Source organism: Wallemia mellicola, assembly GCF_000263375.1.
Source record: "Wallemia mellicola CBS 633.66 unplaced genomic scaffold WALSEscaffold_1, whole genome shotgun sequence".
Taxonomy (NCBI): domain Eukaryota; kingdom Fungi; phylum Basidiomycota; class Wallemiomycetes; order Wallemiales; family Wallemiaceae; genus Wallemia; species Wallemia mellicola.
The window spans coordinates 69,431-88,440 of NW_006531958.1; the positions used below are offsets into that span (position 1 = coordinate 69,431).

General features: G+C 38.6%; 11 protein-coding genes across 11 annotated transcripts; 3 read left to right on the forward strand and 8 right to left on the reverse strand.

Annotated features, from left to right (window-relative positions):
- Positions 1-107: 107 nt before the first annotated feature.
- Positions 108-2,413, reverse strand: WALSEDRAFT_30702 (MFS general substrate transporter). Its single transcript, XM_006955647.1, has 6 exons — positions 1,723-2,413; positions 1,592-1,670; positions 1,434-1,544; positions 1,306-1,387; positions 938-1,253; positions 108-894 (listed from the first exon to the last, which is right to left on the reverse strand). Exons 1-6 carry the CDS (start codon positions 2,139-2,141, stop codon positions 234-236), a joined length of 1,668 nt encoding a protein of 555 aa, XP_006955709.1. The 5' UTR covers positions 2,142-2,413; the 3' UTR covers positions 108-233.
- A 671-nt stretch (positions 2,414-3,084) lies between these two features.
- Positions 3,085-4,129, reverse strand: WALSEDRAFT_58983 (MFS general substrate transporter; the record flags this gene model as incomplete). Its single annotated transcript, XM_006955648.1, has 2 exons — positions 3,393-4,129; positions 3,085-3,347 (listed from the first exon to the last, which is right to left on the reverse strand). Coding segments are annotated over exons 1-2 (738 nt in total), but the record flags the coding sequence as incomplete, so codon positions are not given.
- Positions 4,130-4,936: 807 nt separating this feature from the next.
- Positions 4,937-6,278, reverse strand: WALSEDRAFT_55806 (MFS general substrate transporter). Its single transcript, XM_006955649.1, has 4 exons — positions 6,185-6,278; positions 5,589-6,138; positions 5,248-5,544; positions 4,937-5,196 (listed from the first exon to the last, which is right to left on the reverse strand). Exons 1-4 carry the CDS (start codon positions 6,212-6,214, stop codon positions 4,946-4,948), a joined length of 1,128 nt encoding a protein of 375 aa, XP_006955711.1. The 5' UTR covers positions 6,215-6,278; the 3' UTR covers positions 4,937-4,945.
- An 829-nt stretch (positions 6,279-7,107) lies between these two features.
- On the reverse strand, positions 7,108-8,714 carry WALSEDRAFT_61701 (MFS general substrate transporter; the record flags this gene model as incomplete). The annotated part of the gene is made up of 3 exons (XM_006955650.1): positions 7,108-7,706; positions 7,759-8,308; positions 8,355-8,714. 3 exons carry the CDS (start codon positions 8,712-8,714, stop codon positions 7,108-7,110), a joined length of 1,509 nt encoding a protein of 502 aa, XP_006955712.1.
- A 240-nt stretch (positions 8,715-8,954) lies between these two features.
- On the reverse strand, positions 8,955-11,385 carry WALSEDRAFT_30707 (tryptophan synthase; the record flags this gene model as incomplete). The annotated part of the gene is made up of 7 exons (XM_006955651.1): positions 8,955-9,736; positions 9,787-10,608; positions 10,653-10,888; positions 10,937-11,079; positions 11,122-11,220; positions 11,269-11,285; positions 11,339-11,385. Coding segments are annotated over 7 exons (2,114 nt in total), but the record flags the coding sequence as incomplete, so codon positions are not given.
- A 128-nt stretch (positions 11,386-11,513) lies between these two features.
- On the forward strand, positions 11,514-12,348 carry WALSEDRAFT_41937 (phosphoglycerate mutase-like protein). The gene is made up of 3 exons (XM_006955652.1): positions 11,514-12,061; positions 12,108-12,215; positions 12,260-12,348. The coding sequence occupies exons 1-3, from the start codon at positions 11,531-11,533 to the stop codon at positions 12,293-12,295; spliced, it is 675 nt and encodes a 224-aa protein (XP_006955714.1). The 5' UTR covers positions 11,514-11,530; the 3' UTR covers positions 12,296-12,348.
- Positions 12,302-14,037, reverse strand: WALSEDRAFT_66766 (hypothetical protein). Its single transcript, XM_006955653.1, has 4 exons — positions 13,535-14,037; positions 13,201-13,488; positions 12,783-13,155; positions 12,302-12,733 (listed from the first exon to the last, which is right to left on the reverse strand). The coding sequence occupies exons 2-4, from the start codon at positions 13,368-13,370 to the stop codon at positions 12,353-12,355; spliced, it is 924 nt and encodes a 307-aa protein (XP_006955715.1). The 5' UTR covers positions 13,371-13,488; positions 13,535-14,037; the 3' UTR covers positions 12,302-12,352.
- Positions 13,500-14,032, reverse strand: WALSEDRAFT_26633 (hypothetical protein; the record flags this gene model as incomplete). Its single annotated transcript, XM_006955654.1, has 2 exons — positions 13,500-13,505; positions 13,535-14,032. The coding sequence occupies 2 exons, from the start codon at positions 14,030-14,032 to the stop codon at positions 13,500-13,502; spliced, it is 504 nt and encodes a 167-aa protein (XP_006955716.1).
- Positions 14,038-14,039: 2 nt separating the features above from the next.
- WALSEDRAFT_58987 (splicing factor, CC1-like protein) lies at positions 14,040-16,052 on the reverse strand. The gene is made up of 4 exons (XM_006955655.1): positions 16,013-16,052; positions 15,769-15,965; positions 14,588-15,723; positions 14,040-14,543 (listed from the first exon to the last, which is right to left on the reverse strand). Exons 1-4 carry the CDS (start codon positions 16,030-16,032, stop codon positions 14,517-14,519), a joined length of 1,380 nt encoding a protein of 459 aa, XP_006955717.1. The 5' UTR covers positions 16,033-16,052; the 3' UTR covers positions 14,040-14,516.
- WALSEDRAFT_58988 (hypothetical protein) lies at positions 16,043-18,998 on the forward strand. Its single transcript, XM_006955656.1, has 5 exons — positions 16,043-16,088; positions 16,143-16,166; positions 16,217-16,275; positions 16,320-18,202; positions 18,247-18,998. The coding sequence occupies exons 1-4, from the start codon at positions 16,077-16,079 to the stop codon at positions 17,578-17,580; spliced, it is 1,356 nt and encodes a 451-aa protein (XP_006955718.1). The 5' UTR covers positions 16,043-16,076; the 3' UTR covers positions 17,581-18,202; positions 18,247-18,998.
- WALSEDRAFT_34357 (hypothetical protein) lies at positions 16,297-18,998 on the forward strand. Its single transcript, XM_006955657.1, has 2 exons — positions 16,297-18,202; positions 18,247-18,998. The coding sequence occupies exons 1-2, from the start codon at positions 17,641-17,643 to the stop codon at positions 18,972-18,974; spliced, it is 1,290 nt and encodes a 429-aa protein (XP_006955719.1). The 5' UTR covers positions 16,297-17,640; the 3' UTR covers positions 18,975-18,998.
- Positions 18,999-19,010: the final 12 nt, after the last annotated feature.

A 19,010-nucleotide genomic window follows, 5' to 3' on the forward strand; every position in this document is an offset into this window, starting at 1 on the left:
GCAATACATTCCATTCAGTTCGTTGCGCCACTGGCCGGTTCGTTTGCAGATAGAATATTCAATTCAACATGACGTATGAAGGTATGAATGTTAGATAGGAAAAAGTAGGCAATTTGGAAATCATTCATACTTTTCATTGTTCTATTACAAATCAATAAATTAATTAGCATCATCAGTAAAAAAAATAGGCATCTTTAAATCCCAAGTGAATAGAAAAATTTCATTGCAATTCATTATGCATTGCTCATTTGTGGAGGATGAACAAAGCGTCTTCTATTAAGGCCGATATGTCCAGCCAATGAACCGTTGTCATGCACAAATCTAGCATTGTCACGTTGTTCTTTACACCGCTTGAAAAGTTTAGTAGCGAACAAAGCGAGAAATCCGAACAGAATGATAAATGCGCACACTATGAGTACTGCAGGTATTATATCTGTTGAGTATTTATGGATAGCTTGTCCAAGTGATAAAGGCATGACTGTACTACCCACGAGACCACCACATATAATTATGGATGTTGCTGGTTGCTTCAAAGAATGTGGTATACGCTCTACAGATGTTGCTAGTATGAGCGGTACTAATGGACCCACAAATATACCGGAAATAATGTTCAAAATGATTGTCCCATAGATAAGATGACTGTCGACTTTCCAGAAACCCGTCATCATGAAAGCAAAACAAGCAGTTAGAGTTACTGCAGATTTCATGTCACCCCATTTGTTTATAAAATGACCAAGTGAAAGTCTTGATATTGTGACACCTGCCCAAAAGCATGCCTGATTCATGTTTGCCAATGAGCCTTCCAATCCTTTTGAAGCTTCTAGGTACTTTGCAAGCCATTGTGACCAGCTATCTTGCGTACCCATCATTACAAAAAACAAGACAGTCGCAATTCTTTATCACGTTAGAATTTTCTCATCTTAAAAAAGAAACCCACAAAACGGTGCTATCGCTAAATACAGCAAAAATTCTCTTGGTAGCAGTCTTATGTTTTGCATTCTGTTCAGTTGGTGCTTTGTACGATTCATATACAAACCACTGAAGAGTCATGAGAAATAACGATAAAGCAACAGGGAACCAAAAGTACAGATTCCATGCTTTTCCTGAGCTCCTGAGTCCGCCGACGATGAAAGGTGAAACCATTGATCCTACTGAGAAGAAAGAATATGTGATAGTCAAAAGTGGACCATCTTCGTAGTGGATTATAACAGATGTAGCAGCTACATCGAGAAGGCCACCACCTGCGCCAGTGACTGAGTTATATCAGAATTTGATTGAGATTTCATTTCTGAAAAGTTGACTCACGGAGCAGACTCACAACTATAGTTGCGAAAGGTGGTGCAAATGCTCCTATTAAGGATCCAGCTGCATAAATTGCAGATGCGATCTTGTGTTATCATCAGCATAAGGTAAGTCACGATTCAATAACTCACCATTAAGACGATCCGAAGGGGTAAATGATGAATCAGGTATGATGAGATAGCAGTAGACACGAGATATCCTCCAAAGTTAGCCAAAAAGCACAAAGACATCGTTGCTTCCGACTGAAGCAATTGTGTTAGTGAGACAAAAATCTAAAACATCTGCTTACATGGTTATAAAATTCTTGCATTTGTGGTATGAGAGCCCCGACAGCACTGTCATTAAGGCCAATGGTCATATAGGTTAAGCTGTGCAGTGTTTGAGTAAGTACCACATAAGTCAGAAAGCAAGTCTATTTACCTTGTCATGAGTATCAAAATGTAACACCTTCTGACCCTCCAAGGTCTTTTATGGAAGTAAAAGACATGTTTGAGGTATACCTCATCCCGATCGAGCTCATTGATAGAGGCCTCATCTAGAGAGGAATTATCTTCAGTGCTGTGAAGTGAAGGCACAGCGGGTGCTGAAGTTGTCCTAGATATTCTCCTTTTAGCTGAGGTAGGCTCCTTGAGTATTTCTTTATCATCCCAATTATTTTTAGCGTCAAGATTTGACATTGACGGCTCATTGAGTGTCGTTGCCATAGCTGATGAGTCAACCGAGGACTTTCTGGAGTCCTGACTTTCACATATTCCGCCATTTAGATACGATAATTGCCCTGTATCGATGAATTCACCCTTACCCTCGCATTGTTTCTCTTCTGGTTGTTGATTTGACATTCTCCTGAAATTGTCGTAAAGGTGGGATTGTTCGTGGATTACAGCCCGGAATTATGGTATTGACAATTACGTAAACAGTTGCCTTTGATGCTGACCCGGCCAAACGTGAATATTTGTGAACATTCCAGATGAAAATTTGGATAGAAGTTGAATGAACGCATGAAGCTGGTATGACGACAGTTCTGTTACCAAATAGAGAAAGTCTTATCATATCATGCTGATCCTTCTAATGAAGTAATTGTACAAAGTCAGTACTAGTGTCATCACTTTACTATAAAATATACTTTCTCATCCTGCGATTTAATTCAATTCAAACAAATAATCTAATGCAATTGTTAAAGACTTATCGCAAATTGATTTAGCCTCCGTCAACTTTGTATTCTTCTATGCAAGAATGCAGATAACATGTGGACTTGTCCAGAGCGCAGGAACGTAAAATAGCAGATAGAATGAACTTTCAATATTATCAAGGTTTCAACAAAATCTTATTATAAATAATATAAAATTAATTTGCACAGAAATCGTGTTATTGATTGAATCCTGTTCAATATATAATTCTATGTAAGAGAAAAACTGTGATATGTACAATAAACATGAAAGGTATGAATCAAGGCTTTTCTGTATCTTTGGTTCTTGGAGGTAACGTGTAAGTAAATCTCATAAATTGGTATAGCGATCGTTTATTGCCATTTAACAAACCAAAATGGCAATATTCAAAAAGATGCAAAATGATGTTAATGCAAAACATGATGCCTAAAATGACTATTAAAACACCAGGTAAGATATCCGTGTCGAACCTGTCTACGCTTTGACCGAGCACTAATGGGAAAGTACTAGAACCTATAAGACCACTACAGACAAGAAGTGAAGTTGCGGGTTGCTTAAGATAACGTGGCAATGACATGGTACAACTTGACAAAACTATCGGCATTAGGGGTCCATCGGCGAATCCAAAAAGCACGTTCAGGCATATTGCACCAGCCGTATTACCCTCTGGCAACTTCCACATACCAGCCAATGTTGCAACGAAGCAAGCGATAAGTGATATCGAAGACAGATTTTCACCTATTACAGGAATTGCGTAGGATAAAACAATCCGTGATACTGTAACACCAGCCCAGAACGTCCCTTGAGCCAACTGTGGTACTCCTGACTCTAGTTTCTTAGTGTCCTGAAGGTATTTACTGGCCCATTGGCTCCAGGAGTCTGTAATGTATTATTAGAATTGTCAATGCATCAAAAAATGCGCACCTTGAATTCCCATTGTTAGCAAGTTCAACATCATGGCAAGAACACACATTGGATTAGTGAAAATAATACGAAGGCGTCCACTCGCAGATATTTGACGACCTTCCTCTTCAGTTGGTGTCTTATAGGAACGATAGACAAACCATTGCAAGATAAAAAGCGAACCTGCTAACGCGACTGGGAACCAGAAGTAATGCTCCCATGGACTGTCGTTCTCACGAAGGCCGCCAACAAGGAAAGGTGAGGACATAGCACCTATCGAGAAAAACGAGTAGGCTAAAGTAATAAGTGGACCATCTTCAAAATGAACAATTACGGATGTTGCAGCTGTGTCTAGCAATCCACCTCCAAAACCTGTTAGAATGAGTGATACCATCAATGCTGCAAAAGGCGGTTTAAACGTTCCTATGAGTGAACCAGCTGCGTAACTAAATGAAGATATCATCATAACTATGTATAATGGCATATGGTGGATCATATATGATGATGCTAGTGTAGATATAAAATATCCTCCACTATTTGCCAGGAAAGATAGTGATATTATTGATTCACTCTATTAGTATGTTAAGATTGGAGAAGCTTAGAAGTCTTTTACCCACTTTGTTGTAAAACACTTCCATCTGTGGTATTAGCGCACCGATAGCACTATCATTTAAGCCAATAATTGCGAATGACGAGCATGTCATGGCGAACAGAATCCATTTTTTCTTAAGACGATAAGGTTTATCATGAAAAAAATAAAGATCCTCAGGTCGCTCTTTTGGTTCCGCGTTTTCTCCTTCTAAATCTATCCTCCGTGAAGTATCATACTTATCATTGAGTTTGAGACTTCCTTCAAATGTGTGCTGTGTCTGAGGTGATGATTCGAGGGATGATTTACTTGAGTCTCCCTTGAGAGCTACAGGTATAGGCTGTACTGTCGATATACAGTCCGCCGGATTATGTTGATGATCTTCCATTATAATAACTTAAATATGAATTATGGTACCAAAAGTCTACATGCTAAAGGTGCGTAAAAATTCATCCGAAATTACCAAATGGTGTTATTCTAGGGTTGTTGACTGCGCAATTACTAGTCTGAGTAAGGAGTTATTTATTTACGGCAAACATTCTCGGTGATGTCAGTGACGAAGGAATTATTTGGACATATCAAAAATAAATTCATGATTAATAAACAACGCCATTAATTTAATAATACAAAAAGTAAAAATAAGAAAACCGTGCATTCTTATTACATATAATTTTCATGCGGATGTATCCTGAAGGAAACAATTGTCCTAACCACTTTCACTTGTTTTATATCCAATGTATTTGATTTAAACATCATCAAAATTGTATTTTGAAATGCAAAAATCCAAATACTATAATTATTCAGAGCGCTAGAACGTTCAGAGTAGCAGATGGAATATGTTTCAATATTGTCAAGATCTTAACAAAATCTTACTGTAAATAGTATAAAATTAATTCGCACAGGCTTCGCTTCATAAATTGAATTCTATCTAATATACAATTCTATCAACGGAAGTGTAGTACCGGTACAACAGAAAGGGTAAAAATCATAGCTTTGCTGTATCTTTGGATCTTTGAGGGAATGTGTATGTAATTCTCATGAATTGATATAGCGATCGTTCATTACCATTTTGGTTGGCTAAATCGCGATATTTGAAGAGATGTAGAATGACGTTAATGCAGAAGATGAGAAGTAAAACAACTATTAAAACACCTGGTATGATGTCGGTATTGAACGTATCGACGCCCTGGCCGATCACCAATGGGAGAATACTCGAACCGAGAAGACCACTACACACTATAAGTGATGTTGCAGGCGCTTTTAGGTAATGAGGCAGCGAAAGCGTACAGCCTGATATAATTAAAGGCATTAGTGGACCAGTGGCGAATCCAAGCAGGACGTTCAAGCACATTGCACCAGCGATATTCTCCGTTGGTAGCTTCCACATCCCAGCCGAAGTTGCAGCGTATCCAGCAAGAAGCAACAATGGCGACAAATTATAACCTACTACAGGAATTACGTAGGAGAGAACAATCCTTGATACTGTAACACCAGCCCAGAACGTCCCTTGAGCCAACTGTGGTACTCCAGACTCGAGTTTCTTGGTGTCCTGGAGATATTTACTGGCCCACTGGCTCCAACTACCTACAAGACGTTAATAATGTCATCAAGAGAAAACAAGTACGTACCTTGAATTCCTATCGTAAGGAAGCTTAATATTATAGCAAGAATACACATTGGATTGGTGCAAATGATACGAAGGCGACGGCTGGCGGATATTTGTATTCCTGCCGCTTCGATTGGCGCTTTATAGGAGCGATAGACAAACCATTGCAAGACGAAAAGAAAACAAGTCAGCGCGAATGGAAACCAGAAGTAAAGTTCCCAGGGACGTTCACTCTCACGGAGACCGCCAACAAGAAATGGTGAAGACATTGAACCTATCGCAAAAAATGAAAATGCCAAAGAGAGAAGCGGACCATTTTCAAAATGAACAAGTACGGATGTTGCAGCTGTGTCTAACAAACCACCTCCCACCCCGGTCATAACGAGTGATACCATCAATGCTGCAAAAGGCGGTTTAAACGTCCCTATAAGTGAACCAGCTGCGTAGATGAATGTGGATATCATCAGCACTATATATAATGGCATATGATGAATCATATATGATGATGCTACTGTCGCAATACAGTATCCTCCACTATTTGCCAAAAAAGAGAGTGACATTATTGATTCACTCTGATTGTGTCATCAGACTAGAAATTATGGGAAAACTTTTGCTAACCTTGTTGTAATAAACCTCCATTTGTGGCATTAATGCACCGATAGAACTATCATTCAAGCCAATAGTTGCGAATGATAAGCATGTCACGGCGAACAAGATCCATTTTTTCTTAACACGATACGCTTTGTCATGGAAAAAATAAAGATCTTTAGGTCGCTGCTCTAGTTCAGGGTCTTTTTCTTTCAAATTTATCCTTTCCGAACTATTGTATTTCTCTTTGAGACTTGTTTCAAATGTCTCTAGATGTGTTTGGGATGATGATTCAAAAGATGATCTGCGTGAGTCTAGGTTGAAAGTTACAGGTATTGGATCTACGGTTGACACACGGTTCTCCAGATTATGCTGAGTATTTTCCATCATAAGAACTATGAATTGAATTACACCAACAAGAGTCTACGTGTTACAAGCCCTGAATTTCTTCCAGAGTTAGTCCAACGGCTTTGTTTTAGGGTTATTCAACTACGCATGCACTAGTCTAAGTGTGGAAGTATTTCTGAGCGGCAAACATTCTCAATGATGTCAATGACGAAAGAATAAATTCGTAATTAATAAACATAACCTTTTAAAGTTACAATAGGGAAATTGAAGTAAGGTGGTGTGTTTTTATTACATAAAATACTCGTATGGATATATCACAATCAAGGCACTTGTCTCAACCAGTGCGCTGTACTCCTGAAACCGATAGCATTTGAAGTGACAGCATCAATCTCATTGAAAAGAACAACATGTGATAATAACAGTTTTCTATCTTCTTAGTGGATTATAAGAGATGTAGCAATGACATCGACAAACCCACAATTTGATCCACTAATGGAATTCTATACAGGGAACACCGTCAAAAAATAGAATTATATCTAAGAACCAACAAATAGAAATATATAATTTAAAGTGTGGTATCCGTAAAACAACAGAAAGGGTGCAAATCAAGACTTTTCTGTATCTTTGGGTCTTTGAGGAAAAGTGTAAGTAATTCTCATGAATTGAAATAGCGACCTTGGATTATCATTTTGCTCTGTTAAATCTCGATATTTAAAGAGATGCATAACGATAAGGGCGCAAAACATGATAGCTAAAGCAACTATTAAAACTCCAGGTATGATATTTGTATTGAACTTATCGATGCCCTGACCGAGCACCAGGGGGAGAATACTCGAACCGAGGAGGCCGCTGCAAACTAAAAGTGATGAAGCAGGTTGCTTGAGGTAATGTGGTAATGACATCGTACAACCTGATAAAATCAACGGTAACATCGGACCATCAGCAAATCCAAGGAGAACGTTCAGGCACATTGCACCAGCAATATTCCCCGTTGGCAGCTTCCACATACCAGCCGTAGTTGTAGCGAAGCTAACAACAAGTAATAATGATGACAGGTTCTCACCTACTAAAGGAATTGCGTAGGACAGAACTATCCGTGATACTGTAACACCAGCCCAGAACGTCCCTTGAGCCAACTGTGGTACTCCAGACTCGAGTTCTTTGGTGTCTTGGAGGTATTTACTGGCCCATTGGCTCCAAGAGTCTGTAACTCATTGTTAGAATTGATCATGCTAAAGAAAAAGGAAAAAAAGCACCTTGAATTCCTAATGCTAAAAAGTCAAGACATATACCGAGAACGCATGTTGGATTTGTGCAAATGATACGGAGGCGTTGACTAGCTGATATTTGAACCCCTTCGTCTTCGATTGGCGCTTTGTAGGAACGATAGACAAACCATTGCAGGATGAAAAGTAACCCAGCCATAGCAACTGGCAACCAGAAGTAACGTTCCCATGGGTGGTCATTTTCGCGAAGACCGCCGACAAGAAATGGTGAGGACATAGAACCTATAGAGAAAAAGGAATATGCCAGACTAATGAGTGGACCATCTTCAAAATGAACAAGTACGATAGTTGCAGCTGTCTCTAGCAATCCAGCTCCAAATCCAGTCGTAATGAGCGATATCATCAATACTGCAAAAGGTGGTTTAAACGTTCCTATAAGCGAACCTGCTGCATAGACAAATGATGATATCATCATTACTATGTACAATGGCAAATGATGAATCATATACGATGATGCTATTGTAGATATAAAATATCCTCCACTATTTGCCAGGAAAGATAGTGATATTATTGATTCACTCTAGTGGTCTTATTAGATTAGAATAACTTGGATGACTTTCACTCACCTTGTTATAAAACACTTCCATTTGTGGTATTAGCGCACCGACAGCACTATCATTAAAGCCAATAGTGGTGAATGACAAGCATGTCATGGCGAACAATACCAATTTCTTCTTAAGACGGTACGGTTTATCATGGAAGAAATACAGCTTTTCGGTCCGTTCTTCTAAGGCCTCTTTTTCTCCTTCCAAGTTTATCCTCCCTGAGCTATTGTTTTTCTCATTGAGGCTCCCGTCAAATGTCTCAAGGTGTGTTTGAGATGATGATGATTCAATAGATGATCTTCGTGAATCTCGGTCGAGATTAACAAGTGTTGGATTTACTGTTGAAACATGTCTTGGTGACTTATCTCGATTATCTTCCATTACAATAACTTTGTGGTAAAGTACTGAACAAAAGTTTACGTCAAGTAGATCTTTAAAGATCAACAGCGGCCATATTCTTGGGACTCTTCGCCTGCGCATTTATTAGTTTGAAGACGTAGGTATCTGCAAACATTCTCAATGACGTCAGTGACAAAAGAACGAAATGAACATCAAATACTAAACCCATAAAAATTATCATCCATAAAAAGAGTAAATATTGTAATCCAGAAATCGAAAGAATGGAAATGTGCATTTTCGTTACATAAAATTCTCTATACGGTTGTATCCCAATCGAGACGCTTATCCCAACCAGTTTTAAGGAGTTCGCTGATTTGTTCAACGTCTTTGTCACCCCTACCTGAGAGACAGATGACGATGTTGTCATCCTTGTTAAGGGTCTTTGAGAGTTCAACACCACCCCAGATAGCATGTGATGATTCAAGTGCAGGGATGATACCTTCAAGCTGGGTCAACATTCTGAAACCTCTCAGAGCTTGCTCGTCATCAGCGACTGTGTATTCCGCTCTACCAGAATCCTTAAGGTGAGCGTGCTCGGGACCAACACCTGGGTAATCCAAACCAGCAGAAACAGAGTGTGTTTCAATAATTTGACCAGTAGCACTTTGGAGAAGGTAGGTACGTACACCGTGAAGAACACCTGGTTTACCGAGTGTGAGTGTAGCTGAGTGACGGTTGGTGTCAACACCATCACCACCTGCTTCAACACCAATTAAACGAACATCCTTATCTGGAACGAAATCGTGGAATGTTCCTATAGCGTTTGAACCACCACCAACACATGCGACAACTGCTTTTGGTAATTTACCAGTCTTCTCAAGAATTTGCTTCTTGATTTCTTTAGATATAACGTGTTGGAAGTCTCTGACAATAGTTGGGAATGGGTGTGGACCAATGGCTGAACCAACAAGGTAGTGGGTTGATGAGAGGTTAGTAACCCAATCTCTCATAGCTTCATTGATAGCGTCTTTGAGTGTCTGTGCACCACTTGATACAGGAATGACCTGAGTGTTAGGTTAGTAAATTGTACGGCAGATACGCTTCAAACACTCACTTGAGCACCCAACATACGCATTCTGAATACGTTCAAACCTTGTCTTCTGACATCTTCAGCACCCATAAATACATGGCACTCCATACCGAAACGAGCACAGACTGTAGCGGTTGCAACACCATGTTGACCAGCACCAGTTTCTGCAATAATACGCTTCTTACCGAGACGTTTAGCTAAGAGAATTTGACCAACGGCATTGTTGATCTTGTGTGAGCCAGTGTGGTTAAGATCTTCTCTCTTCAACCAAATCCTAGCACCACCGGCTTCCTCTGTTAATCTGGTAGCCTCATAGAGGTATGAAGGTCTACCCATGTATTCATAATAGCTTTCAAGCTCTTTCCAGAATTCTGGATCATTTACTGCCATCTTATGAGCAGCTTCAAGTTCAGCGAGAGCATCAACGAGTGCTTCTGGGACATATTGACCACCAAATTGACCGAATCTGGCAGGGTTTCCAGACATAGCATCCAACAGAGGCTCAGGCATGTTAGGGACTGTTGGTTGTTCAGCTTCTTTGCGCTCAGTTGGAACTTCAACTGGTGGAGCTTCCTTCTTTGTTGTATCTCTTGAACAGATTTCAGCACAGTAGTTTTCAACTTCAGCGTTGATATCTTTGCCTTCCTTGTGAGCATCTCTTACCAAGTTGATAATCCGTGAACCGATAACAACACCATCTGAGCCAGCGTCAGCTACGAAGTTGAAATGTTCGCGGGTTGAGATGTTGAAACCGACTGCAAGTGGATTGCTGGTGTACTTTCTGATTCTAGCCAATAATTGAGGGATGTCGGTGCTGACTTGGTTGGAAGAACCAGTTGTTCCCATCTTGGATTCTGTTAGCTTATGTGTATCATCATGTAGCGACACACCTTTGATACGACATACATAAATGAGTCGGTAATGCTTGCTAAGAATTGAATACGTGCTTCAGTGGTTGAAGGTGCAACCAATGGGATATAAGAGAGACCTTCTGATGTACAGATGTTACGGAACTTGATAGCCTCTTCTGGTGGAAGATCGACCATAATGTAACCGGATGCGCCTGCATCTTTGGCATCTTTGACTGCCTTCTCTTCGCCGTAACTGAGGACAGGGTTATAGTAACCTAAGTTGGGTTTAAGAGGATGTTATACTTGAATAACTTATAACCCACCCATCAGCATAACTGGAGTCTTCAAACCTCTTGATCTGGCTTCACGAACGTAGTCTAAGCAATCTGAGTAGGTGATTCCATTAGAAACGGCTACAGTGTTTGCCGCTTGGATAGATGGACCATCAGCGATTGGATCAGAGAATCTTTATTTGTTAGTGTACATACTCTCGTCACTGTAAACTCACGGAACACCCAATTCAATGATATCTGCGCCACCCTTTTCAAGAGACAACATCAAATCAACAGTTGAGTTCTTGTAAGGATATCCAGCTGTCATGAAAGTACTAATATCGCTATTTAGCTGATGATAAAGAGATCTTCTTCTGACTCACACAAATGCTGGTCTGCCCTATGTATGAATATGAGATTGGTGTATATCTTATAGGGGATACCACAACTCACCTTCTTGTGGCATTCAGTGAATGTATCTCTAATATGTTTGGACATAATGGATGTTATTGAGGAAGATGTTTATACGAAGAGACGGTTAGAGATAAAAGACTTACAAACAAATAAATAATATATTCACTATCTAAACAACGTTCAATCTCTCTTTTTCACCATCTTCTCATCTCTCACCAATACCACCACGACATGACAGACAAAACAATCTACTTCACTAGACACGCTCAAGCAGCTCATAACGTTGCAGATGACTATACCATTCCAGATGCACCATTAACGCAATTAGGAAGGGAACAAAGTAGTAGATTGAACCCACTTACAGAAGAAACGATACAGAAGACAGCGGAATTGTTAGTATCCTCACCTTTACGTAGACCAATGCAAACTATGTTAGAGGGATATCCAAACCTCGTCAAAAGATTGGAATCTGAAGGCAAACCACCAATTTTATTAACAATTGCGCAGGAAGTAAACGGACACCCATGTGATACAGGTTCAGAACCAGACAACCTGATCTCTGATCCAGAATTCAAGGGTCTTGACTTTAAGGATGTTCACCCTGGATGGACCAACAAGAAAGGTATTTATGATCCCGTAAATGCCGCAGAACGTGCAAGACAATGTAGGGAATGGATAAGAAACCGTCCAGAAAAGGAGATTGTATTTGTCGCTCATGGTGATATCCTCAGATGGATCACAGACGGATACAACAGCGCGAAGGTTAGTTGAAATTACGTCATATCATTTAATCTAATTTCTTTCTTAGTACTGGGGTAACGCAGAAGTTCGCACTTACACATTCAAAAGCAACGACGGTGAGGATGCTCTTGTCGTTCCAAAGGAAGGCGGATTACACTACGAAGTTGGTGATAAAGTAGGTGATGATATACTGAAACAACTATCTTAACATGTATACAGGGACCAACTAGCTCTTCTCACGTATTCCAGAAGTAATCTACAATATCTTATGTATATTAAGTACACTAGAATACATTTTATATTACAAAAAGGTTACTTTTCTTTGCTAGTACTTGAGAAGTCATCAACATCCATATCTTCCCAATTTCCTTCTGATAGTTTCCTCTCACGTTCACGACGTTGCGAGTAGTGTTTGAAATAAGCATTTGCGAGAACATCTCTTAGTTCAGTTGCGGCTCTCCTTGTTGGATTCATCTCCCTTGCATCAGCTTCCAACTTGTCCATCACAGGTTGAAGCTTTTGTGTTAGTTTCCTCACATTTTTATCAACATATGGATTATAAGCTAGTTTTTGATGTTCGGAGTCATAAATGACAGGTGGGATATTCCAATTCTGTGCGCACTGGTGGATGTACATATCCTGAGCAGTTCGTTCATGAGATTTCAAGAATGAGTTCTTCAGGCGTGGATGTAACTAACCAACGCGTTAGATAAAACGCGAGATATCGAATAGATATACTTACTTTTTCTTGTTCAAGTTCATCGAGATGTTTATTCAATTTATTAGCATTCCTTGTGTATTCTATAAAACGGGCTTCATCAAACTCTAACTCGTCTCTCTGTTGAGATAACTGATCGCGTAAGTTTTGGACGATACGCTCTTGTGGGAGTACGATAGATTCCAAGTTCTGTGCTAGTCTCTCTGTGATAGTTCTATACTCATTATCAAAGCAGAAACCAGGATTGACGCGTTTGCCATCCTTATTTTTCAGGTTAGCCGGTGGTGGTGGAACCTTACAATGATCAAGGCGCTGTTCGATCCTTTTTGTTATCTTTGCATGTGTTTTATTTAATTGGGCGACGTATTTAGTTTGTTTCTTTGAGGGATCTGTACTCCTAATGAAGTGTTAGGTGAGTAAAACGGTAGATAAATGAACCAACAATTGTGCCTCAACCAACATCTTCTTTATAGCAATCTTATTTGGTAATTGAAGTGATTTCCAATTTTTATTTATTTTAGATAGTTTCTCTGTTTTTGTTGTGTGTATTATATTCGATTCATCTGAAGCATCAGACATCTTGATGGTGAGAAAGTAAGAAATAAAATACATGGATTTAAGGAATTTCAACTGGTTTCCAATCAGTTTTACAACTTGGGCAGATTGATAAATTTAATTTAGTTGATTGTTTCTTTGTTATTGCTGTTTCACAATTTGAGCAGTGGTATCCCTAGAATTATGTTAATACTGTATAGATATAATAGAAATAGACCTACATTAGTTACAATAATGTGATTAAAGTGACTGAAATATAAATCTTTATCAGATAAATCTACTAATAAATCATTTAATTCAATTAATGATCTAATACCCAGATAGTAAAATTCATCATCAGACTTTAACCAATAGGTATCCACTAACTTATCTAGAAACTCTTGCTTATAAGATAAAGTCAAAGTTGATTGCAGGTTTAATGAATTATTTGATGATATTCTATAATCGTCATTGTTTATTATAGCTGATAGAATAGACTTTAAGAATAGCAACTCAGATTGATTATAATTATTAAAAATGTTATCATCTGCTATTAAATTTACTAATAAACAATAATCATCAAATACTTTTATTGTTAAATTGATAACATCCAATTTTTTATTTAGTTCATCAATTTCAGATTTTATTTTATCTTCATCATTATAATTTAATAATTTACTTAATTTTGATATTTTTATACATTTATACTGATAAATAACGTCCATCAACGACGACGACATTTTATAAGAACCGAATATGTCTAAAAATATAAATATAAATGAAATAAATTATAAAAATATACTAAAAAGTTACCTAGTCGATAGCTTATTACTACAATTAGTTGATCACACTGATATCGCGAGTTATTTACCACCAAATCAGTCTAATGATATATATATCAAGCAATCAAAGAAAGAGTTTAATAAGCAGTTCACTAAGAGATTAGGTAGAGTGGAATACAACATCGACAATGATTACGGTTTAAGAGATTTTGAACTATCACAGTCAACTGATAATAAATACGATTTAGATTATTTCATAGATGTACTCACAGAACGTCAAACAACTTTATTAAGTGATTTACAGGGTTTAGAACTTGAATTAGCTCACAAGGAGAAATTAATTAATTATCAAATAAAAAGACTGAACTCATTTGAAGATATCAACACAACTTTAAGCATCGACGATGACGACATCCTTAATAAGCTTCTATCAATTAAGAAATCAATTAAGTACACTTAATTTCATTTCCTAAGGTTTCATTAGTTTTATCACTACCTAGCAATCCCACTCACCAAAAACTTATCAGCTATGTTCACCGCTTTCACTTGTCTACCACCGAACCACCTTCCATTCAATCCATTAATGGCATCCTCAGCACTCTCAATTGTATAAAACTTGACTACTATTTCGCCTTCTTCACTTTCTTTATCAACTCCAATTTCTTGTACTTTGCCATATTTATTCTCGCATTCAGTTTTAACATCTTCTGCTAATTCTTTCTCCCAACCTGCCTCGGTTTCTTCTGAAGCTTTGAACATGTACTTTAATAAAACACCCTTGGTTTTCATTCTCTCTTGGACCTTCTTTTCTTTCTCTCTTGCAGCCAACTCTTGCTCAAATTGAGCATTTGGATCATGTGATCTCATTAACGTCTTCATCAACTCGTGTCTACTCACACTATTAAGGTTTAATCCTTCATTTTCAATACTTTGCTCAGGCATTCTGACTGGATCACCATAGTAATTTACTAACTGTACTTTAAGTGTCCTACCTGCAAGTTCAAATCTGTTCATTTGCTCACATGCCATTCGACTATCTTCCATTCTCTTGTACTTGACGTAAGCATAACCTTTGGACCTGTTTTGATCATCTACAGATAATTCAACGTCTTCAATTTCACCAAATGGCTCAAATACACTTCTAACATCGTACTCTTTGAGTGTATAGCTTAAGCTACCAACGTAAACCTTATAGAGTGTTGGATCATTAGCTGGGTTGATAGTTGAGCTTCTGTTATCATAATCCCTACTTTTTGTAGATCTTCTAACTTCCTCTGCTTGAACAGATTGTGTCTGTAAGCTACTACTAGCCTTAGCTTGTCTATTTTTATCAGCTTCAGATTGTGTGACAATCATAGGAATACCATTTAATAATTCGCCCGTTAATTCCAAAGCCTTGTCAATTAAACTTGCGGTTTTAACTTCAACATATCCGATACCTTTAGATCTACGTGAGTTTTTGTCCATAACAATCCTAGCGTCAACTATGGACCTTTCACCCAATCTATCTTGGAAAAATCTCCTCAAATCTGAGCTATTAGTACGCGTAGAGAGTTGACTAACAAATACGCTACGCTGCTCAGATTCTAAACTATCTACGTTGTCTTCAATAGGAATCTCAGGTGAGCGTTCTCTACGTGGACGCTCGTCTATAAAAAGCTTAGAGAATAATAATAGAGAAGTAAATAACGTACATCTACCCCTTTGACGTGATCTTGAGCGTCTCCTACGATGACTACGGTCTTCTCTTCTATCGTCTCTGTCGCGTCTGTCATCATAATTTGATCTGCGTCTGTCGTGTCTTTCCCTAGATCTGTCTCTTGATCGTATATCTCTCTCCCTATCATAATCGTAATCTTCTCTTACATCTTCTGGTGAGAGACGTGGCGAGCTAATTATAATATTAATGAAGGTACTAATAAATTATATCAGACATACTATCTATCTCCAGCTGACATTTTTTTATGCTCTTGGTCGTCGACTATAAAGAATATAAAATAAGATGCCACTAAATGTAAGCTATAGTAGTATGAATTGAAGGTAAATATACTAATAAAATACCTTTTAGTACGATAAATGGGCTAATTTAGAGGTATATCTCTAATAACTCTAGAGATGACATACTGATCTGACTATTAACAGCTCAGTGACGATTCTGATATTGAAGTACACCCAAATGTAGATAAAAAATCATTCATAAAGTGGGTAGTTCTACTATTTTACTGCCATCTCTAAGTAATATCAGATGGAAACAACAAGACATACATCAGAAGAGAGAAGCTCGTAAAGCACAACTAGTCAAGTTGAACCATGAGTTGGAAATTAATTCAACACTTCTACCACGTGTTACAAAAATCAGAAAGGGCGTAGATCAATCCGGTCCAGAGGTTTTTAGCGGTGAAGTTGCGAGATTAGGTAGTCAACCTTCAAATGAGAAGCCAAATACAGGTGCAGATAATCAACCTACATATGACGAAATGATGCAAAACCTCTTCATACAAATTTGGGAGAAGGCTAGAGAGCACCTTGATAACAAAGACTTATTATCTAAAACCTTGGTTGAGGAACTACAGAAAACAGAGGATAAAGTTACTGCAAGAAATGAGGACATTAAAAAAGAAATCTCAGTTATTGAAGAAGAGGAGAGTCAGAAGATTACGAGCGAGGGTATCAGAACTGGTTTTGATAGCAGTCATGTCAACAAGATAACAGACACAAAACCACAACAACCACAGAAAGAAACAGAAAAGTCTATTGAGGTACTCAACCCTGGTGCTTCAAAGCCAAAGAAAGACGACGACGATTTACCTGATTTAACAACATCTATGAAACGCCTTGCTGAGGTTCCTCTCCGTCAATACAGAGGTATGGTCGATATAATCAGCCACGATAAGGCACTCCTCGCCGATGAGACTACAGATGCACTTTTTGTAGAGGCCTTCAACGCCGGGATGGAAAACAAGGCGGATTACGCTTTGAAGTGTGTCAACGCTGGTCTTTTTGTCCAATATTGCAACAAACTTGGTAGAGACGGTGTTAGTCTTTTCATCCAACGTCTCACACAGTCGAAAGAAGCTGAAACAGTATTCCTTAAGGATGTAAATGACACTCACGCCCGTATAATGGAAAGAAGTAAAGTTTTGGCATCCCAACAATCTTCAAATGAGGGTGAGAAGGAACAGATTCAACTCATGACTGAAGGTGACACAGAGATTACTTTCGATGTACCAGAAGGACCTGCACCAGAGAAGATTGTTCTCGAGGGAGATGCTAAACTCCAACAACTCGATCCAGAAGTTGTTAAAGAATGGCTCAACCAGAGATGGGAAATATTCGAGTCGTTCGATAACGATTTCCAAATGGCACTCAAGAGCGGTAAACTTGATATCGTTAATGCATATCTTGGTAATCAACCAGTCAGCAAAGCAGAGAAAATCGTTCAAGATCTCGACAGAGCAGGTATATTAAACTTTAGTTCAACAGAGATTAGAGACGAAACAAAGTAGAAAATGAATTTTTCATCTTATTTTGTAAATATGTAATTCTTCTCTTCTTTTGTTAGAATAATGACTTCGAAAGCTAGAAATCTATTGGGTTTCTTTAAGAATCAAAAGTTTAAACAAAATGAATTTGGAACTTTAAAAACGTTATTTCATCCTTTAAATGAGTCACCTATACCTTCCTTACGTGCGTTAGGCGAGAGAATATCGAATAAAGGGAAGTGTCCTATAGAAGGTGTAGGGCCTTTGAAATACTATTGTCCTATATCTGGATATCCAACCCATTCAAGTAAAGAAGCCTATGAAAAAGATAGCCATCATCGCAATACATACGCTACCAGACTGAGGGAAGTAAACGAGGACGAACATGATCTCAGAAGTGGGAGAGAAATGAAAGAGTTTGAAATGCCAGGTTTGCAGGATATAGAGCAGACTGTGAATCTTAAGAGCTGGGAAATGCTCTTTTATACCCGCAATTTCAACAGTGTAGACAATCTCCGCTCTCAGAGACATCTTAGTCGGCTGCTTAGTTATCCAATGACTATCGCTGGTATACTTCATGAGTTAGGCCCATATGCTGATAGAGCAGGCGGTAGGGTCACCCCACACGGTGAAAGATCGCTTTTAGGTGCGTTATATGTGGTGTCTTTTATGTTTCTTACACAATAACAGCTCTGCGATACATGCTTCACAAGCAACCTCTTCCATATTCTCCTCCAACACCCCCAATCAGAATTTTCATTCCAGGCGCCAGAGCAGAATCTCAACTTCCATCATCAGTTTGGATGCAACTCGCTCATTTATTCCCATACGCACGCTTCCAGATCTACTTCGTCGGTCCTGAAGTCGTTGCTGATGAAGTTGTCTCGCCATATGGTGTCAAAGGATGGCAAAAAGTGGTAGACACACAGTTAACATTGAATGGAATACAGGCAAATTGGGAGCAAATACATGATACATTCTTCCCATTTGATCCTTTCACTGATATCTTCTTTAATTTCCATCCAGGTTTAGGATTCCCATCCATGTTACCAGAAAGTATTCGTCCATCAGAGGGCTTATCGGATAGTCGTAACGAGTTAGTTAATTATAGACAATACACACCACAAGTTGATGCCGAATGGGCTAAGGCTCTTGACAAGATGCTTGAAACAAAGTGTCCAATTATTTTAACAGCATTTAGTCCATCTGACATGAAACGCGATTTCGATGCACTTTTACACTCCGAGGCAATCACTCAAGAATGGGAGAGCGTTGTCGAACCAGGTGACAACGTTTTTGGTAGCCAACGTTGGGAAGTCGCAGAATTTGACACTCGTGTAATGATCAAGAGCAATTGGGGTCTTTGGGGTATTAGAGGTCGTAGATTTGATCTTCAAAATGTTAGCTATGATGATTAAGCTTTATTTATTCATTGAATGCACAGATATTAGATA

Bases quoted from the DNA above. Each gene is read 5' to 3' on its own strand.
- WALSEDRAFT_30702 (XM_006955647.1), bottom strand. From the start codon at position 2,141: ATGTCAAATCAACAACCAGAAGAGAAACAATGCGAGGGTAAGGGTGAA. The intron at 1,545-1,591 runs GTAAGCAGATGT...CAATTGCTTCAG, and splicing joins TGCAAGAATTTTATAACCAT to TCGGAAGCAACGATGTCTTT. The intron at 1,254-1,305 runs GTGAGTCAACTT...GATATAACTCAG, and splicing joins TATAGTTGTGAGTCTGCTCC to TCACTGGCGCAGGTGGTGGC.
- WALSEDRAFT_55806 (XM_006955649.1), bottom strand. From the start codon at position 6,214: ATGCCACAAATGGAGGTTTATTACAACAAG. The intron at 5,545-5,588 runs GTACGTACTTGT...AACGTCTTGTAG, and splicing joins CCTTACGATAGGAATTCAAG to GTAGTTGGAGCCAGTGGGCC. The intron at 5,197-5,247 runs GTACGCTTTCGC...CATCACTTATAG, and splicing joins GCCTTTAATTATATCAGGCT to TGTGTAGTGGTCTTCTCGGT.
- WALSEDRAFT_41937 (XM_006955652.1), top strand. From the start codon at position 11,531: ATGACAGACAAAACAATCTACTTCACTAGACACGCTCAAGCAGCTCAT. The intron at 12,062-12,107 runs GTTAGTTGAAAT...TTTCTTTCTTAG, and splicing joins ACGGATACAACAGCGCGAAG to TACTGGGGTAACGCAGAAGT. The intron at 12,216-12,259 runs GTAGGTGATGAT...ACATGTATACAG, and splicing joins ACTACGAAGTTGGTGATAAA to GGACCAACTAGCTCTTCTCA.
- WALSEDRAFT_66766 (XM_006955653.1), bottom strand. From the start codon at position 13,370: ATGTATTTTATTTCTTACTTTCTCACCATCAAGATGTCTGATGCTTCA. The intron at 13,156-13,200 runs GTTGGTTCATTT...ACACTTCATTAG, and splicing joins ATGTTGGTTGAGGCACAATT to GAGTACAGATCCCTCAAAGA. The intron at 12,734-12,782 runs GTAAGTATATCT...CGCGTTGGTTAG, and splicing joins ATGAACTTGAACAAGAAAAA to TTACATCCACGCCTGAAGAA.
- WALSEDRAFT_58987 (XM_006955655.1), bottom strand. From the start codon at position 16,032: ATGTCAGCTGGAGATAGATA. The intron at 15,724-15,768 runs GTACGTTATTTA...AGCTTTTTATAG, and splicing joins ATCACGTCAAAGGGGTAGAT to ACGAGCGTCCACGTAGAGAA. The intron at 14,544-14,587 runs GTGAGTGGGATT...ATGAAACCTTAG, and splicing joins ACATAGCTGATAAGTTTTTG to GAAATGAAATTAAGTGTACT.
- WALSEDRAFT_58988 (XM_006955656.1), top strand. The intron at 16,167-16,216 runs GTATATCTCTAA...GACTATTAACAG, and splicing joins ATAAATGGGCTAATTTAGAG to CTCAGTGACGATTCTGATAT. The intron at 16,276-16,319 runs GTGGGTAGTTCT...AAGTAATATCAG, and splicing joins GATAAAAAATCATTCATAAA to ATGGAAACAACAAGACATAC.
- WALSEDRAFT_34357 (XM_006955657.1), top strand. From the start codon at position 17,641: ATGACTTCGAAAGCTAGAAATCTATTGGGTTTCTTTAAGAATCAAAAG. The intron at 18,203-18,246 runs GTGCGTTATATG...ACACAATAACAG, and splicing joins CGGTGAAAGATCGCTTTTAG to CTCTGCGATACATGCTTCAC.